At 38.0% G+C, this 15,421-nt stretch overlaps 1 protein-coding gene across 2 annotated transcripts in view; it reads right to left on the minus strand.

Annotated features, from left to right (window-relative positions):
* Positions 1-806: 806 nt before the first annotated feature.
* DHX9 (DExH-box helicase 9) overlaps positions 807-15,421 on the minus strand; it is a 54,790-nt gene continuing 40,175 nt past the window's right edge. For both annotated transcript variants that reach the window (XM_082612926.1, XM_082612927.1), the window contains 13 exons: positions 14,021-14,121; positions 12,478-12,691; positions 12,199-12,293; positions 11,825-11,898; positions 10,477-10,629; positions 8,254-8,414; positions 7,312-7,423; positions 6,561-6,722; positions 6,338-6,465; positions 3,773-4,002; positions 3,481-3,596; positions 2,560-2,760; positions 807-1,417 (listed from right to left, as the gene is read on the minus strand). In XM_082612926.1, the coding sequence (XP_082469052.1) occupies positions 1,120-1,417; positions 2,560-2,760; positions 3,481-3,596; positions 3,773-4,002; positions 6,338-6,465; positions 6,561-6,722; positions 7,312-7,423; positions 8,254-8,414; positions 10,477-10,629; positions 11,825-11,898; positions 12,199-12,293; positions 12,478-12,691; positions 14,021-14,121 (2,045 nt within the window). In that variant the 3' untranslated portion in view covers positions 807-1,119. The remainder of the gene's footprint in view (positions 1,418-2,559; positions 2,761-3,480; positions 3,597-3,772; positions 4,003-6,337; positions 6,466-6,560; positions 6,723-7,311; positions 7,424-8,253; positions 8,415-10,476; positions 10,630-11,824; positions 11,899-12,198; positions 12,294-12,477; positions 12,692-14,020; positions 14,122-15,421) is intronic.

Below are 15,421 nucleotides of genomic sequence, written 5' to 3' on the forward strand. Positions count from 1 at the left end.
GTATCATTAGAATACTAGGTTAATTTGGAAATGCTTAGAACAACTACTAATGCTCTATAACTTAGAGTTTGTTTAGGTCAGCAGGTTAACCTAAGCCTCTTATGCTTCCTGTTATTTTAAAAAGAGCTAAAATTTTCAATTAATTAAGTTAAAATTACTATAGTATTAAAAATAACCACCAAGTATATATTTCACATTTTTACAGATTAACATGAAAAGTATTATACAGGTTTACCAGTTGAGAAACATTAAAATACTGGATTTGTAGCCAAATCCTTTGTTGCCTTTACCTTAAATTTATTTCTGTTTGAAAGAAATATGCAATTTCAAAGTCTTGAAATACATGTTAATGTAGAGTTACTTGTCAAATATCTAAACTTTATGCACTGGTGAAGCTTCTTTGCCTAAATATAATCTTTATTCAAGGGTTACATAGATTAATTTTTAATTCTTATTAAAATTTTAAAATAATTTTTACACTGGAAACTAAAAAGAAAAGAGAACGCTGACCATGGTCTTAGATTTTTCAAAGACAAAGCTTGGGAAAAAGTAAAAATGTTTAGCCTTAGGTCAAAAGTTTTATTCAGATACAGAGGCCCACGTCAATTGTGTACTGGCCAGTATTTACTGCAAGAATAACAACTGCATTTCAAGGTTATTTATTCTAACTACTGTAAGTAATAACATCAATTGGTGTACTTGTGAAACGAAGTACAGTTTTTCCTCTGATGTTTAAAACTAACAGATGTAATTAAGTGCCATTGTAAAATTTTTCTAATGTGTAAGATCAACAATTACTACATGGCCAGTATTCAATGTAATATTTTATTTCTATTGTATTAAACTAAAGTCAAGAAAATATCAAGTTAACTTTAAAGGCAAATCTTTACTCCTTAAAGAAAAAATACAAACTGTAGTACTTTTATAATAGAGGATGATATTTTACATAATATAAACAAAATCACTAATATACCTAAATGTTTAGTTTCCTTAAACTACGACAAACCACAGAATGGGTGGAAAATGGGTTTACTTATTGGCAGCACATAAACAACTTGGGAAAATGGGCAGCATGCATTATTTTACCTGTCTGTACACAGGCACTGACACTCGCAAGCTTTAATAGCCACCGCCTCCTCTTCCTTGTCCAAAGTAGCCGCTCCCATAGCCCCCTCTGCCAGCTCCTCGCTGGGAACCCCCAGACCCTCTGTAGCCTCCCCCTGGGCCACCTCCATAGCCACCTCGGGAAGCCCCTCTATAGCCTCCCCGGTAGGAGCTGGAGCCTGCCCCATAGCCACTGCCACCGTAGCCTCCACCACCCCCATAGCCTCCACCGCCATAACTTGAACCTCCCCTTCTATATCCACTTCCATTGTCGTATCGAGCCATCTTGGGAGGACGTGGACCATCTCCATACCTAGCAAGAGCACAAAACCACCACTTTAGCAAAGCATCCTTAGTACTTCTCAACTAGTCACAAAATATAAACATTCAGTCACATTCGAAAATTTAATGCATAAAGGGAATGAAGCCAAAGGCACAAATACTGAATACATCATAGATAGGTTAAATATTAAAATGAGTTAATATCAGAAAAGCACTTAACACAGTGTGGCACACCCTAAGTACTATGTTCCATTAGTTTAAAGTAGTTAACTCAGTTACAGGCAAAATGGGAAGCCAGAATCCATAAAGCACACAGCACTTCAATACATTAAGATAACAGTTTATAACCAAATGCAGTAAGCAAATCTTGATGGGGAGATTAAAGAATATTTTTGAGTGACTAAAACCAATTTTAATGGTTGTATATTAGATAGTGTTATTGTAACACATCTTGGGGTGTGAACTAGTATTGTTTATGCTATGTTCTCAAAAGATACATGAAGAATACTGATGTAAAATGCAACTTAATCACCAACAATTAAGCAAAAGAAGTGTGTAATATTTATATGAAAGCAAGTGTCACAAAATGCTGACGATCAGTGAAACCTAGGAGACCATATAGGAGTTCACTGTACTGCTGTTCTGCCCTGCAGGCATCAAGTATTTCCAAAGAAAAAGGTGTGGGCAAAGAAACTTTCTGAAGGTGAAAAAAACTGAAGCAGATAAAACATTTTAAGAATTAAGAGAAACTTCATACTCTTTACTTTTAAGATATCCATGTTCTTGTATTTCCCTAAGGTAAACCCTGATGCTTTTCATTTGAAGAATGAATTTAACACCTCATCATTTTTTCTTTGGAGATGGCAAAGCAGTACTGTGAGAAGAGGACTGTCTGGGGTCTTTCACTGTGCTATCATGTGACCTATCCTGGGCTCCATATGTACTTTAAAGATCTCTTTCTATCTCTAGCACGCACTGGTGTAATAGATCATTAACACAAAAGTAACACCCTTTTTTCTGAGTGTGCTAACCAGAACTAGACTTCATATTCAGCATTTGTCTAGAACTGTAACTCAAATAACAAGGCCTCTATTAACTAACTGTGGGAATTTTAGGCCAGTGTAAGATTACTGTACTCTGCTTAGTTCAAAGAGAAGTTACTGTGGTACTCACCGTGTACTGCCAATCATAAGGTTGATACCAGCAGCTGAGGGCCTAGAGATTTGGCGGATTGTGTTTAGCATACGTTCATTAACGGGGTCCAACTGGCTGATGATATCAGGCTGCTTGGTTACTTCAACAACCAGAGCCTCCATGGCTGCCCGGAGAGCAGTGATACAGGCAGCAGCTTCATGAGATATTTGCAGTCTGATCCTAAAATAGAGAAAAATGATTAAAAATGAGAGAGGTGGCACACATAGAAAAAGACTATTATCTTTCAATTTCACACATGGCAAGTGATGGGATAAATTTAACTTCTTTCCAAGTACCAATACTTTCAACTAATGTAATGGCCCCAGAATTAGGCAAACACAGGTAGGAATAATCTAAGGTAACTTCTTGAAACTCGCTGCTAGCTATTGGCAGGAGTTGTGAACCACAAAGTCTATCGAGCAAAATACTCTGAACAATACACATCACTCAGCCTCCAACAAAAGAATGAAATAAGACACTAAGATTGTTAGTTTTGCAAGTTTTCAAGAATATGACTGAGCCTACTAACCATTCGTTATATTCTATCAAGTGCTTACTACCCACTCACCACTAGTCTCTAAGTACTATAAAGTATACAGAAAAAAGAGGTACCCAAGCTCCAATCAGACTCTAATTCCTTAGTGTAGTATTCATGGCAGTGGATGCGGCTCCAATGCCTAATGCATCTGCTTCTGCTGGTATAGTCAATTTAAGACTTTACTACCAACTATGAACCATACTCCTAAGATATACAACTCGCCAAGAAAAGACAGTGTTATAAAGCATCTCATTTGTGCCATCAAATTTTGCCATGTTTCACAAATTAAGTGAGATTAGCAGCTGAATCCCATTACATTTTAATTTAAGAATTCAGTTGAGTTCACATATGAAAATCCATACCAGTCATCTACAAGCACAATCTGTCCATCAGATTGGACTTTCTTGGAGGCAAAGAGAAGCAGCTGCAAGGGGGTGACTAAGGTCATGCCTTTAGCAGAGATGGCCCGGGTTCGAATCTGAAGACAGAGAAAGAGGCAAGAGGAAACAGTTGACATTCCAACTGTCAATCAACTACCATATAATGATAATGAACTATGCTTTGAAAATTAAAACTCATGTTCCCACTGCACATTAATAAGTAAAGATAATTTGGATTTTAAATGTAAACTTTTCTAAACTAATCTTTTCTTACCTTTTCACCAAAAACAAAGAAGGGAGATGGGTACTTCATGTCTTGGCTGCTAAAAGGACAATTAACAGATGATTTGTGGATAAGCGCATTACGCCCTTCAGTGGTGAGAATCTTTCTCTTTTCCTTATGATAGCACACATTGGGGTACACGCCAAAGGCCAGGAGAGAGATAACAACATCCAGATTATTGTCTGGTCCAGTGTTAGTAAACACTTGTGTCAATAAACACTCTGTTAAAAGGAGATTAAAAAAAAAATCAGGTATCTGGCTAATCCTCACATTGCATATATTTACCAGAATTAGATGACAATTAGAAGAATTAACTCATCCTCCACCCTCCTTTTTCAAATAACCTGTCTAACTTCCTCTCTTCTCAGAACTCTTGCACTCAGATTAAGTGCAAGGAGAAATTCTGCTGAGTAGCCACAATAAGAAAATTAAAATGTCTGTATTCTCTTATAGACTCAATAAAATGTAAGCTTGGAGTAAGTATTTTTTAAAAATCCCCCAATAACCATCTACTCTCAGAATAAGAGCTAGACTGATATGACCAGTGTTCCATATGCTCTTTTTAAAAAGCTGTTCCTTCTACAGAAGATGGAATAACAACTTAAGAGGAACCCACGAGAAGGTGGTGGATGTCTTCACCCAAACTATGCTTTAGGCACATGGAAAGTACAATGGTAACAAAGTGGATACACTTTGTTCTAAAAACCTGAATCCTAGTCTTATAAACTTCCTGAGTCTGGACACGTAACTTAAGCTTCTGTGTCAGTTTCCTCATCTATAAAATGGGGTAGTAATATATGCATCTCAGGACTGTTGTGAAGAGTCTATCACACAAAAATGTTTTTCTCTTTTCCTTTGATTTTGATTAAAAAGCTACGAATTGGGAAATCCCTGGTGGCACAGTGGTTAAGAATCCGCCTGCCTAGGCTTCCCTGGTGGCGCAGTGGTTGAGAATCTGCCTGCCAATGCAGGGGAAACAGGTTCGAGCCCTGGTCTGGGAAGATCCCACATGCCGTGGAGCAACTAGGCCCGTGAGCCACAACTACTAGGCCTGCGTATCTGGAGCTTGTGCTCTGCAACACGAGAGGCCCATGCACTGTGATGAAGAGTGGCCCCTGCCACTCACCGCAACTAGAGAAAGCCCTCGCACAGAAACAAAGACCCAACAGAGCCATACATACATACATACGTAAATTAAATTAAAAAAAAAAAAAAAAAAGAATCCGCCTGCCAATGCAGGGGATACGGGTTTGATCCTGATCCGGGAAGATCGCACATGCCACGGAGCACCTAAGCCCGTGCGCCACAACTACTGAGCCTGTGCTCTAGAGCCCGCGAGCCACAACTACTGAAGCCCGCGTGCCTAGAGCCCGTGCTCCGCAACAAGAGAAGCCACTGCAATGAGAAGCCCACGCACCACAAGGAAGAGTAGCCCCCACTTGCCACAACTAGAGAAAGCCTGCGTGCAGCAACGAAGACGCAAAACAGCTAAAATAAAAATTTTTTTTTAAAAAATTAAAAATTTAGTCAGTTTACAACAGAAGAGAATTACTTTAGTGATCTAGATACTGCCCAACTACCTTCTGTCTCTCAACTAAACAGCTGTTTCTGGTTATGTGTTCCAATTTTCAACGTTTCAGGAAATAACTCTGTCTCTTAATCTAATTGGAGAAAAGTACAATAGTTCAAATTCACACAAGAAATGAACAGCTGGATTACTATTCCTATATCACATATCAAAGTCCTCTGTAATTGTCCACTAAAACCTTATTTAAAGCCAATTAAAATTTAACACGGTAGAGTTTACTTCACATCTAAAACTGAACAGATGGGCAAATTAATAAATCACCTCACAAACCACTACTTGAGGTATTTCAACAATCTGTTCATTCAAAAAGTGCTAAAAGATAGACCTGTGTTCTTCACAAGTGGATGGATTTAAAAATCCTCCCATCTAGGGCTTCCCTAGTGGCGCAATGGTTGAGAGTCCCCCTGCCGATGCAGGGGACACGAGTTTGTGCCCTGGTCCGGGAAGATCCCACATGCCGCGGAGCGGCTGGGCCCGTGAGCCATGGCCACTGAACCTGCGCATCCGGAGCCTGTGCTCCGCAACGGGAGAGGCCACAACAGTGAAAGGCCTGTGTACCGCAAAAAAAAAAAAAAAAAAATCCTCCCATCTAAAAGAGTGGATATGTGTATAACTGATTCACTCTGCTGTACAGCAGAAACAAACACAACATTGTAAATCAACTATACTCCAATAAAAATTAGTAAAAAACAAAACCAAAAAGTCCTCCCAAAGTAGCAAAATTCTCAAAAGGTCTATTAATCATCTCTACTAAATTACAACTTGAACATTATAACCTTTTGCATCCTGTAAAAGACTGAATTAATGTGAAAACTGATTATCACCGGAGTTCAAAGAACTAAGAAATAGTCAGGAACATAGAAAAAGCAAAGAGTTTAATGTTTGAAGCTAAAATATACTACACTGTCAATGTGCATGTATTACATTAAGATTACTTCAGATATGTCTTAAGAATGTGAGAATCTTACCTTCTGGAAATCCAGAATTAATCAGAATCTCTTTGAGCTGAACTTTGGCTTCCCAGGTCATTCTAAGTGTAGCCATATTGAGTCTTTTGTGCTCACAAAAACGTATCTCTGCTTCTTCTCCACCCATTCTAAAACAAATAGGTTGTTAAGAGTCATTCCCAAAGCCTAAAGAACTAGATACAGTTCACCCAAATCTTATAACTCTCCTCTTTCAAGCCCATACCTAGCATCATCCCAAGCTTGGAATACTGATAAAAGGGCCACATGATCAGAAAATCTGTTTCCAGCAAAATTTCGATGGATATAACCCAGTCGCTTTCCTTCACTGATGAAAGGCTCCGGAAAGCAGGTGGCAGCAGAGATGGTACAAACAGCATCTCCCACACTGAAACAGACAGGAAAATTCAGTCTAGATCACATTCTTGTTCCAGCAACTTGGGCAGTATTGTCAACTGTGGGTCAGTTTTTATTGGCTATGATATTGCTTAGCACTGAAACTGGCTGAACAAAAAGAATTTTACAGCTGCTCTCCAGAGGTAAAAAGGGAAAAAAAATAATGAGTTCTGATATAATGGAAGCATATTTTCCATAAACTGACCAAGTATTATATTTTTCCTTTAACATTCTCCCTCATCTTACAAAATCTCTTAATCTTCAAAACCTTCTAATAACATATACCTGTTTTCCTAATCTTTCTCTTTCAAGGAAAACTACTTAACCTACTTAATAACTGCACTTCTCTTTTGAGAAGTCTGTGCTCTTTCCCCCCAGAAGTTGGGCCCAGGTGTCCATCCACTGGAACTGTTTGTTCTTCTCGTTTCACACTTTTCTCCGTATCTAAAGTATGCCACTTCTCTAGTGAAGAACATTTAGTTTTTTCTTCTATTCGAGCCCATCCTCTTTTTATTGGGAGGGGGATAAAATTCTAAAACTATTTCACCATTTAACTATCAGCAATAAAACAAAGCACTTACTAGAAAATACACCCCATTATCATCATTTTGCCAAAACGAGGCTCAATGGGGAGTTTAGCCAGGATTCGTCCCAGAGGAGTCAACTCATCATTGGTATCTAATGCATCAAGCTCTGTGGGGAGATATTTCTTTGTGAGCAGAAACAGTAATGAACACCCCTTTAACCTAGGCAAAGATGAAACATTTGTTTATAGATTAAGGTTCAGATACTGCACTTAAGTTTTCCTCAACTGTCAAGCCAACTGCCAGCACCATGCTCATAGCCAACAATTCTCTTCGCTCAAAAACAGAACAAAACCAAATTCTAGGGCAGCTAACACGAAGAAGGTACTAGAATTAGGCCCTGCAGCCTGTAAAGTTGAGTACAGTCCATGAGAAGTCTGTAAATACAGTAATAACTGTAATAGCTGCATAAACAGCTACATGCTCTAACAAGTCTGATAGCATCTGTTGATAATTTCTAGAAAGAAATGAAATCTGGAGAAAAGAAGTCTGAAGTTCACAGAGCAGGTGAGCGCGACATTCAAAATTCAAATTCAGATCCCCCTGGACTCCAACGCCCTTATTTTTTTCCACTATACTACACTGCCTCTGTAAGTGTGATAAGAAAATATAAACAGATGTTCTATGAAATGTACATAAAACACTGTGGGTATCATGAATAATTCACGTTCTGTTCTGATCATTAACCACTGGTTTAGAGATAACGTGTGCCTTTTCTCCATTTTTTCCCCCAAATAAGACTCACATCATCCCTTTCTTACCTTATGTTGCTCGTTTTATATACTAACCACACTAAGTACATTAAGCGACACTGGAAGCTTTGTTATCACAGCCCTGTGGGCTATATCCTCTTCTGGACTCATTGGTTAAGTGTTACTTGCCAGGACAGGACAGATGGCATAATTAGCATGTGTTCGGCAGGTCTGTATTTGCAGGTACCTCTAAGTGTGTGCTCTGCTTCAATCACAGCGTCCAAAGGCGGAGGTTCAATTGCCTTGGCCAGGAATTGGCCAATTCCTCCCAGACGCAGAAGTTTTATGCTCAAAGCAATTTCATGCAATGGTGTTCGGAACATCTCCGGGGTCATGTGGGTTTCGAGTCTAAGAGAAAATAAGCATAAAATAACCATCTTCTTTTGTGTACACACACGTTTATTTAACAAAAACTTCACAGAGAGATAATCAGGAATACATAGAGCTGCCCTTCCCTCATCCTTTTACAATTACAAGAACGTTTTGTATTTACTACAAAGACTCTCTGGACAAGACCCTCTTAAGTGGTTGAGTAGTGGCTCACGACTTTACCCTTATAGCTTGAAGGCATTTTCAACTGAGTGAAGGAGGATGAAAAATTATCCCAAATCTCTAATGTTATTACCCCCACCCATGGCTTCTTCAGGTCTGGTTGCTGACAAACATAGGTTAAAAATGGTAGCGAGACGTTCTGTGGGGGATGCAGGCTAATTCTAGTATCTCCCTGCTACCTCTTCCCCCACTTCCTGGTCTGTATAAATTTAGTGCCACTGGAAAGGATCTTACAGATTATCTAACCCTTTAAATTTTCAGTAATAAAAACTATTAATATAAATTAATATTAACAATAATAATAATAGCTAACATTTACTGAGAGTTTACTACGTGCCAAGTATTGTTCTCAGTATTTTCCATTACTGACTCACTTAATTCTGCAAACAAATCCTACGGGATTAGTATTGTGTTACCTTCCTTTTTCAACTGAGGAAAGAGACATAGAAAGGTTAAGTAACTTAATCTCATTTTGTAGAATGGGGAAACAAAGGCCTAAAGAGTGTAAATGTTTAAGATTATGTGATACCTGTTAGGCACAAACAGTATTAAAATCCAGGTCTCTACCGTTTCCAATTCAGGCTTATTCTATATAAACTATTTATAATGAAGATTCATAGGAACCATTTAGAGGTGAATTCCAACATTGCTGGTAAGACCTAGATCAGCTTTAATCAGGTTTACATAGATGCATATAGCATATCTATTCCTCATCCTACAGAGAAAAGAACAAAAATCCCTTATAGATCTATTCATGCTGTTAACTAATTAGGAGCTGGTTTTACTCTAATATTAGAGTATAGTACTTGTTTATTCAGGTCAAGGGACAAGCCAACCTTTAAAAAGAACTAAGTGTCTTCCAAATGTTGCAGCCAGTCTCCTGCATTAACTTCTGATGCTCAAATAAACCAACATTTGTAATTACTAGGGAGCCATATGTTACCAGTATAAAAGCAAATCAAAGCTTTGACCTTTCTTCAGTGTGCTATATATATCTGGTCACCTAAATTAGTCTGTCCCACAATTCTTCATTGTGGTACACACACAAACACACCTCCTAACTCTACCTTTATTATCAACTGGTTAAAGCTAATGTACACCACACTGATTTCCGGAAACATACAACTAAATACATAACTTAAGCCTATAATTCAGAGAGAGAAGTATTTTTTATTTTTTAAATTGGGGGGTGAGGTGGGAGGCAAGGAATAACGACTTTATTTGGAAAGCTAGCAAACTGAGAAGATGGTGAGCTCGCACCCCAGAGAAGTATTTTTTAAACCAATTGGTCTCATCCACAAACATTCTCCAAAAGGATCTGTGGTATAAACAGAAACGGACAAGGTATTAACCGACTTGGATTTCAGTCCTGGAGAAGTCAGCTAAGCTTCTTAAGCTTTGGCTTCCTTACCTAAATAATGCCCTCTGTTTCTCAGGCACATAAGGAGGATCATATGACAGAGGTGATGTGCTAATGGGGGGGTAGGGGAGGGTGTCTATAAATACAAAAGTATTGTTATTTTAAAGTTATTTTTCAGAAAAGTTAACCATTCCATAAATATCAGTAATCCCAAAGTGATAAAGATGTGTGGTGTGGAAAACGTATGTTATGCTTTTAAAAAGTTATTAGTAAATAGTAAATCGGTATCAAACATGCCACCACTGATAATTTCTGATTTCATCCTTACCACAATCTCACTACCTAAGCTAAGTTTCCTCCAATTAACTGGAAGCACTTATGTTCTGAATTAAGTTTATGTCAGGGCAGAGAGGTGTGGGGAGGAGTGTGTGTGTAAAAGGCTAACAAAAAAAATTCCCAAAAAACCAACTTCATTCTTTACTCAAGAATTGGTCTTACCTCTCAAAACGAGCTCGGCTACAGAGGTGAAAGCAGAATCCAGGCCGTACACGGCCAGCTCGTCCTTTCCGCTGCTCGAGGTTTGTTTTGGATGCCCAAACTGTAGCATAATTGGTCATATTGTTGTGAGCAGTGAACAGCTTCACTTTTTGCCTAAATAGGAAAGAGCAGTTAATTCTAAAACTCACGTGTACTATCAATACATAACTATTACATTTCCACTAAGTGGCAGACGCTTTCCAGTCATGCCTACTTGCGATGTCTGTCTGTGAACAATATCGATAAAAATTTGACTCTGCACTCTTTTAGGCTGCCAACCTGCTAGGAGGCAATATAATATACATGTGCCACTTACCAGCTGGATGATCTTGGCCAAGTTACTAATCTTTCTGTGCCTCATTTTCCTCATCTGAAAACGAGTATAATACTATCACCTACCTTGCAGTGTTTTTTATTTATAAACATTATGTGAATTAATGAACATATAGCACTTAAACAGGACCTGGCACGTGCAGGTAAGTGAGTGATAATTATTCAAAGCCAACTCTATTCCGAAGTTCAGTTTAACTTTTAGGCAATCTATGATCTAAAGGCTATGTGCTAAACTGGAACATGTGGCACTTCTGATGACCTCACCAAGTGGTGTTGGCATGGTCCTCTTGAACCCCTAAGCAACCTCAGAATCTGTCAATCTTACACATAGGCAGCTGGCACTAAATGACTGGGATTGGCACAAAGGAGGGGCATGCTATTCACCACTCTCTAAAGTGGGCATTGGCAAATCTTCAACTGCCAGGAAAGGCTTAGGGACTTCACAGAGAAGACATGAGGCACAAACTGGCTAGACAGAACAAAGTTTCGACGTTTCTGTCCTCTCTGTGTATCAATTAGCGTGTAATTACTTTACCTATACACAATGCCTCCCTGTGTATTTCCCAGGGTATCTCATACCAAATATGAAGTCTTAATTCTTAAGTAGTGTCCTACAAATAGGACACTGGTCATGAGCTAAATATTGGACATCTTTATACACCGAAGAGCATGCCATTGTATGGCAGTGGTCAATGGAAACACCCAATGGGAAATGAGCAAAACACCAGCAGACAAGAATAAGTGGGAAGCAGTCAGAAGTTAGTGTTAAGCTTCGTCACTTTCTACCATAACTGATATGATGATCAACACCAAGAATCATTAATTACACTATAACTCAGTATATACAGATGCAGCACACTAATTCTGACAGTAAGAGAACACAAGAGTTTTAAAAATAAGGTGTTTTTGATTCTGTTAACTGATTCTAGACATTACATGGAGTATTCTAAAGGCAATGGGTTCCTTGGGAACTTACTTGCAGGAGTCAATGACATAAACAACATCATTTATGGTAATGCTTGTCTCAGCAATATTTGTGGACAAAATAACCTGTGAAGAAATGGTATTAAGAAAAATTACACTTCAGAAAATATTCTCCTATTATGTACTTAAAAGGAATGGTCTGCTTATGTAACAAATGACAACAGAATTACAGAAATCTTCAAATAAATCACTCATTCATTGACTGGATAACTGAAAAACCTACTTAAGCTCATGAAGAAAGAACCCCTTTTTTCTTCCTCAATTTAGATGGATTACAATTTTTTTGGATAGCTCTTTGAAGGTCTGTAATAGTTGTCTAATATCTACGTTGCTTCCAACCCCGTAACTGTAATGTCTACTACTTACCTTGGTTACTCCACCTGGTACTGGATCAAATACTTTGCGCTGTTCCTCTCGAGGAATCTGAGAATGCAGAGGTAGAATCTGATACCTATGGCTTCCTATAAAAATATGGAAAAGTTAAGGTCTAAAAATAGGAGCCGAGTTTAAAACTTTTCTACATTATGCATGTTTTTAATCAAAAATTGATACGACACTAAATTTTGTTTTCACATATTGGCTAGGGTGCAAGCAAAATCATTCATTTTTCACTCAAATAGTTGAGAATTCAAAGAAGACTCATACCAAAATGTGGATTCATTTCCAAATGCTTCTGCATAGTATAAATCAAATTCCAGCCAGGCAGAAAAACCAACACAGCTCCAGGAACATTGAGGGTCTCGATGTACTTAAGTAGAGCCTCGATGAGTTCAAAAGGAGTTTCTTTCTCATTCAGTTGAGCCATGCTCATCTTTGTTTCTGGACCATATTCATCACCACAGATCAGGTTGCAATTTGCCTGCAAAAAACAGGGAGACATATTTTGGACTGTCTCCATTAGTACAGCTCATGAGTTAAGTCTCCTACATTTGTTCTTAATGTTCACATGACACCTAATATCCTTATTGATTCTAGCTGATTAGTCGTATCTGGCATATAGAAGAAATTTAATTTTCACAAACCACTGCATGGTGACATACTGAATTTTTCTACTGACCAATACTTCCCATAGGACATGATTAAAATTCAAGCACAAACACTTAAATTTGACTCTAAAATTTCTAATGGCTCCTTCTACCAAGCTTATTTCTCTCTTATGACTATAAACTCTTGGTTTTTCAAAAATATTTTCCTTACTGATTAATAAACTGCTCCTATGATCCTCTCTTTGTATCAATTAGCATATAATTATATATACACAATATCTTCCTGTGTAATTCCCAGGCTCACTCATACCGGCAGACAGGGTATTTGATGATCACCTCATCTACATCTGAAATAATGTGGTCTGTATTTTCCAAAAAGCCTGCCTGAGAACCAATGATAAACCAAACCTTCAGTAATGAGAAATGAAGTTGTTAACAACTGATTTTTCCCCCCAAGAAACTTTCTAATTCATCGGATTTGAGGATATAATTCATAATATAATTCATTTATATCCTCAAATCTGATTAAAAATACCCAATCCTAGGTTATGTTTATCATATTCTGCATTGCTGGCTGCCTTGTAGCATTCATTCTGTTCATGTTTCCAGATTCAAGATGCATTTTTAAATATCATTGGTCCAACTCTGAAGCACTACGAAATAAGTGTCACTTTTCTTTCCTGTTTCTTAGGAAATCCCTCATCATCCCCCACTTTAATACTCTCTCCATCTGCTAATGTCATTACCATACAGTCTCTGTAACTTAGGACTGTACCTGCTGTTGCTTAAACTTTATTGTACATATGGGTCACCCAGAGGTCTTGTTAAAGTGTGGATTCTGACTTAGGAGATCTGGGGTGGGGCACAAGATTCCACCTCTCTACCAGTTTCCCAGGTGCTGTGGCTCATGGAAAACACTCTGAGCAGCAAAGCCTTACAAAATGGGAGTTATTAAATATCTTACTCCTTCCTCTTTTTTTTTAACCTTTATGCCAAAAGATGATTTAACTCATGGTATGAAAAGCGCTTTTCACTGAACATGGAATTCTTTGGAGTGAAATGTATCAATTAATTCAAAGACAGACATTACAGTCAATTTTTAGTTTTTTTTGTAATGCTAACTCATTGCACGTTTTTACTAAAATCATTCCCTGCAATAACAATTTTGCCCACAATAAAAATTCTTCATGAAATTCACTTACATCATCATCCTCACCACTATCATCATCCTTATCCTTCTTCTTCTTGTCCTTTGGTGGAGGAATGAAGTGGGTCATCTGAATACAGTCTTCCAAAAAATATTCTGCCAGGACAATCCAGTCAGGTAAGTACTATCAACTTGCAGAATGGAGCAGTCTTTAAAACTCATTTTCTAATTCATAATTCAAAACTACCTTCATACCCTTCAATCTGATTCTTCACAACTGCCAAGAAACTTCAGTGCCAATAACCTCTTTTTCCAATCAAACTCAGTGTTTCTATCTCTTGGACCTTGGAGGAGGGTGAGGTATCTCTTATACATGTTCCCACAAAGCCAGTCAGGATATCCGCTATATACAATATTCAATCAAACATTCATGGAATGCATATTGTGCTCTATGTTGTACACTCCCACAGTGTGGGTGTTATATATGGAAATTACTATCAGTACAATAATATACCATAGTCCATCCTTCCTCTATCAGGATGTACAGATAAAAATAGGTTCCTTTTAGTTATTATTCTTAAAAAAGGACTTCAATGTGACGGTTGGAACATCTACTGATCAATTATGCTCCTGACGTTCTTTGAAGTGTTCAGAAGTGTTTCAGAAGTATCTCATAATCTAAACACTTCCCCTCTATACCCTTAGAGCCCCAAAGTACCATTCTCATCTCATTATATCAAAGGTACATACTATCAACATGACTCATCACTGATGATATTAAACTTGATCAACCTGAGGTAGTGTTTGCCAAGTTAACTCCATCGTTAAGTGACTCATTTCCCCCTTTCCATACTCTACTCTTTGGAAGCAAGTCATTAAGCACAGCACACACTAAAGGAGTTAAGCATCACTTTTCTGAGGTAAGAGAGAGTATCTACATATTTTTTTTCTAGTTCTTCCATATCACAGCTTTATTACCCACTTATTTATTCAACCACCATATAAATTTATGGGTACCTATTTTATGCTTCAGATTATAATCCAATACGTTTTCTACTTTTTTGTTCCAACTATTCCATTTTTGGCCACTGAGAGTTTTCATGTTGACTCCTACGTCCCTTTATCCCCTTCACTGTTTTTTTAAAGCACTTCCTTACTTTCTGTCACTATAAGATGTTTCAGGCTCATCTTGTATATTCCCTGCCTCAGCTTGAGAATCAGTCATTTCTTCAAGGGCGTCTGGTTCCCTTAACTGGAGAATGGTATTGGAAACATGATCTGGGTGTTGGGCATGATCCTTGCTACTGGGATGTCATTACTTCTAGGCCCGCTCAGCAGACAGAGCTAGGAAATATATCTATGTATGCTAATCCATGGATCCATACACATGTATATTTAGTTTTGTATCTATCCATTTCTATCTAAACACGAGTTCTTACTAATGTCTCCAACTGTA

This window comes from Mesoplodon mirus (assembly GCF_964341445.2).
Source record: "Mesoplodon mirus genome assembly, chromosome: 3".
Taxonomy (NCBI): Eukaryota; Metazoa; Chordata; class Mammalia; order Artiodactyla; family Ziphiidae; genus Mesoplodon; species Mesoplodon mirus.